The 2926-nt window shown below is 50.4% G+C and overlaps 1 protein-coding gene across 4 annotated transcripts; it reads right to left on the bottom strand.

Moving 5' to 3' along the window:
* Positions 1 to 753: 753 nt before the first annotated feature.
* On the bottom strand, positions 754 to 2345 carry LOC115508149 (protein BEX1). Of its 4 annotated transcripts, none has more exons than XM_030306547.2 (3): positions 2229 to 2345; positions 1753 to 1827; positions 754 to 1390 (listed from the first exon to the last, which is right to left on the bottom strand). In XM_030306547.2, the coding sequence occupies exon 3, from the start codon at positions 1383 to 1385 to the stop codon at positions 999 to 1001; it is 387 nt and encodes a 128-aa protein (XP_030162407.1). In that variant the 5' UTR covers positions 1386 to 1390; positions 1753 to 1827; positions 2229 to 2345; the 3' UTR covers positions 754 to 998. The 4 variants fall into 4 exon arrangements, with proteins under 4 accessions (XP_030162407.1, XP_030162408.1, XP_030162411.1 ...); XM_030306548.2 differs by having other exon boundaries at positions 2251 to 2345; XM_030306551.1 differs by having other exon boundaries at positions 2304 to 2321.
* Positions 2346 to 2926: the final 581 nt, after the last annotated feature.

Below are 2926 nucleotides of genomic sequence, written 5' to 3'. Positions count from 1 at the left end.
ATGAACTAAGGAGGTTTCTTAGGAAAGAACTACACACCTAAAGAAATAGAGAACTAGACAGATAAGGTCTTTTCATGAAGCTAAAAAGGGAGAGGGAATTTACACTTTTATAGAAGAGTGAGGATTCACTTTATTGAGTGTTTTGGAAAAAAAATCAGTGGGATTTCCTCACCTTGAGGACTCCTGAACTGATGTACCCAGGGGAGAAGATGGGAATGGGGCACGGTAGCAGAGGAATGGAAGTACTTACCTCTTAGTCTACTAGACTTGTTTGGGAGTATAGGGAAGAACTGGCTTTGGAAACTTCCCCAAATAGCTGAAAGGGATATCTAGAGTTGGGTCATGCAAACATTCCAGTGGGAACAAGAACTTGGAGAAAGCTTACACTTATTGCTTCACCAAGTACACACAGCAGCCCTTGGAGTTATCATCATCTTTCTGATGAGTATGATTTTTAAAAAGATGTGTCTCTTATCACTATTAGTTTATACTTCTAAATAGAGATCCAGAGGTAAGCTAAAACTGAGATTCTGTCACAAGTTTTTAGGTAAGTGCCCACATTGTTTTTATAGGTGGCTAAGCTCTTTCATTAGTAATGTGTTTAGTTCTGAAATGAAATATAAGTAAGAAAATTAAAATTATTCATAATTCTACCATAAAAAGATAAACACTTTAACTTTTTACTTTATATATTCTTAGACTGTCTTCATATACAAAATATAGGAGATCTGAAATAGAAAAGAATACAGAGAATGCCTTTTTAAACTGCTTTATTACCTTCACAATATATAATGAGCATCTTGCCATTCAATAGGGTAAGATTCCCTTGCTGACAGAATCTTACACATTGGGTCAAAATACAATATTCAATCAGAAGTGGTCATAGGAGACGCACAAGAAACAGGTTAACACCAAAAGGTTTACAACAAAGGTACACTGAAAACATGTAAGTTTAGGTAGGTGTGTTTTCCTATTAACTTCAAAGAAAACATCAGAATTCAAGGCATAAGACAAAACTCATCATGATGGTCACGGTGAGGGGGGTCAGTGCTAACTGCCCGCAGACTGTAACTGAACTGTTTTTCCCTCAGCTTTTCCATCAGCTGTCTCACCTCCTCCCCAATCCTTTCCATATTCTCTTCTCTCATTCTTGCCTGTGGCTCTCCAAGCCTCTGAATCATGTCCCATCTATATTGCAGGATGGGCTGCCTAACACGGAACCGCCTACGATTTACTCTAGGCACACAATATTCACCAGCTTCCAAAGGGTGGAACAAGGGCTCTCCTTTATTTGCAACTTGCTCCTCTTCATTCTTTTTTTCGTTTTCCTGGTTGGCATTTTCCATGTTGAGATTTTTTACTGCTTGCTCCTCTTTGGACGCCATTGCTCCTAAGAGACAAAAGACAGAGAAGGATTTATCAGGACTGATCAGCACCGAGGACAGAGGCCCTACTACGCACATTCCAAGATTCAGAGCCCTGGATTTCTTAGCCTTTTTAAAATTTCGTTTTTCCCACCTGAGAGGCTCCCTGCGCCCTCTAGGGGGCCCCCAGTAAGAGCCCTACCCCCTCCCAGTCGCTCCTCTCCCTACCCTCGCGCAAAGCCAACCATTTTCCCTGCCGATCCAAGCCCAGGCCTCTGCGGGCACCAAGATGGAGGACGGGCTGTTTGGTGGGGCGGGGGATTTGGGGGTCTCAGGGCTTTCCACACGTTCCCCCCGCCCCCCCCCCCCAACTGTCCCCCACACCGACCTGGGCCTATCCTTGCAGTCTCCTCCTCCCGATTCTAGCCGCGAGTGCGCCGCTGCGACACTTAGACCCGCACACCTGCAGAGGGCGGGAGTAAGGGAGCGGGGACTGATGCAACCAGCGCTTGGGTCCAACCCGTCGCCACCCAGCCCTTCCTAGGCCCCGGGACCCTACGGCCGTCCCACCCCTACGCCAAGAACCCCCATGCCCCGCGCAGACCACCATTTTCTACACCAAGAAGGACGGGGGCGGGGCCGGGCGTGGGAGGCAGGTGTTTGCAAAGGGTCGTTGCCTCACAGCGGTCCAGCCCTCCACCCTACCATTTTCTGCGGCCAAACGCGGTCCGCAGCTGGGCGTGAGGCTGCGGTCCTTCCGCGGCTTCGCCATCGGGCAGCTGGAACCCGAGGAGGGCTCCGCGGGCCGCGTGGGCTCTCCCACACCGAGCCCAGGGGACGCTCCCCCTCCTCCGGGTCCCTTACCTGCTCCCCCTCCGCCTCCTACCCTTTGGGGCTGCCCCTGTCCCGCACGCCCTCGGGGCCACCGGGAGCAGGTACCGAGAAGGGAGCGAGCGCCGGCCCAGTCTGACGCTAGAGCTAGGCGCTCGAGTCACCGTTGGCCGGTCACGTGAGGCCTTCGTCACCGCGAGCGGCACTACCCCCATCCCGCGCCCTTTGCTGCCCGCTAGGTGGCGCAGAGCTGATTGGTCTGCGCACCTTCCTTCTGCCGCCTTGTCCTTCGAAGTAACTCCAGGCTGGGCTCCGTGACTCTTCGTCTTTGTATATTCCTGGGCTTTTCTCTGCTTGCCTGGGAAGGGCAGTATCTTCTCAGGGGCCTGTTGACCATTCCCAGTTCTTCTCTGGGGACTTGCTTCTTCCCCTTCTTTGCTCCAAGGATATTTTTTCTTCCACTTGCTGTCTTTTCTGCTACTAGTGCTCTCTCTCCATTTTTCCTCCACTTTTAAAATGTGTAGGAGAGGGGCGCCTGGTTGGCTCAGTCGGTTAAGCTTCCGACTTTGGCTCAGGTCATGATCTCATGGTCCATGAGTTCGAGCCCCGTGTTGGGCTCTGTGCTGACAGCTCAGAGCCTGGAGCCTGTTTCAGATTTTGTGTCTCCCTCTCTCTGACCCTGCCCCGTTCATGCTCTGTCTCTCTCTGTCCCAAAAATAAATAAACGTTAA

Source organism: Lynx canadensis, chromosome X, assembly GCF_007474595.2.
Source record: "Lynx canadensis isolate LIC74 chromosome X, mLynCan4.pri.v2, whole genome shotgun sequence".
Taxonomy (NCBI): Eukaryota; Metazoa; Chordata; class Mammalia; order Carnivora; family Felidae; genus Lynx; species Lynx canadensis.
This window is presented reverse-complemented; position numbering and strand designations above follow the sequence as displayed.

Coding starts and splice junctions, on each gene's coding strand:
- LOC115508149 (XM_030306547.2), bottom strand. CDS start 1,385: ATGGCGTCCAAAGAGGAGCAAGCAGTAAAAAATCTCAACATGGAAAAT.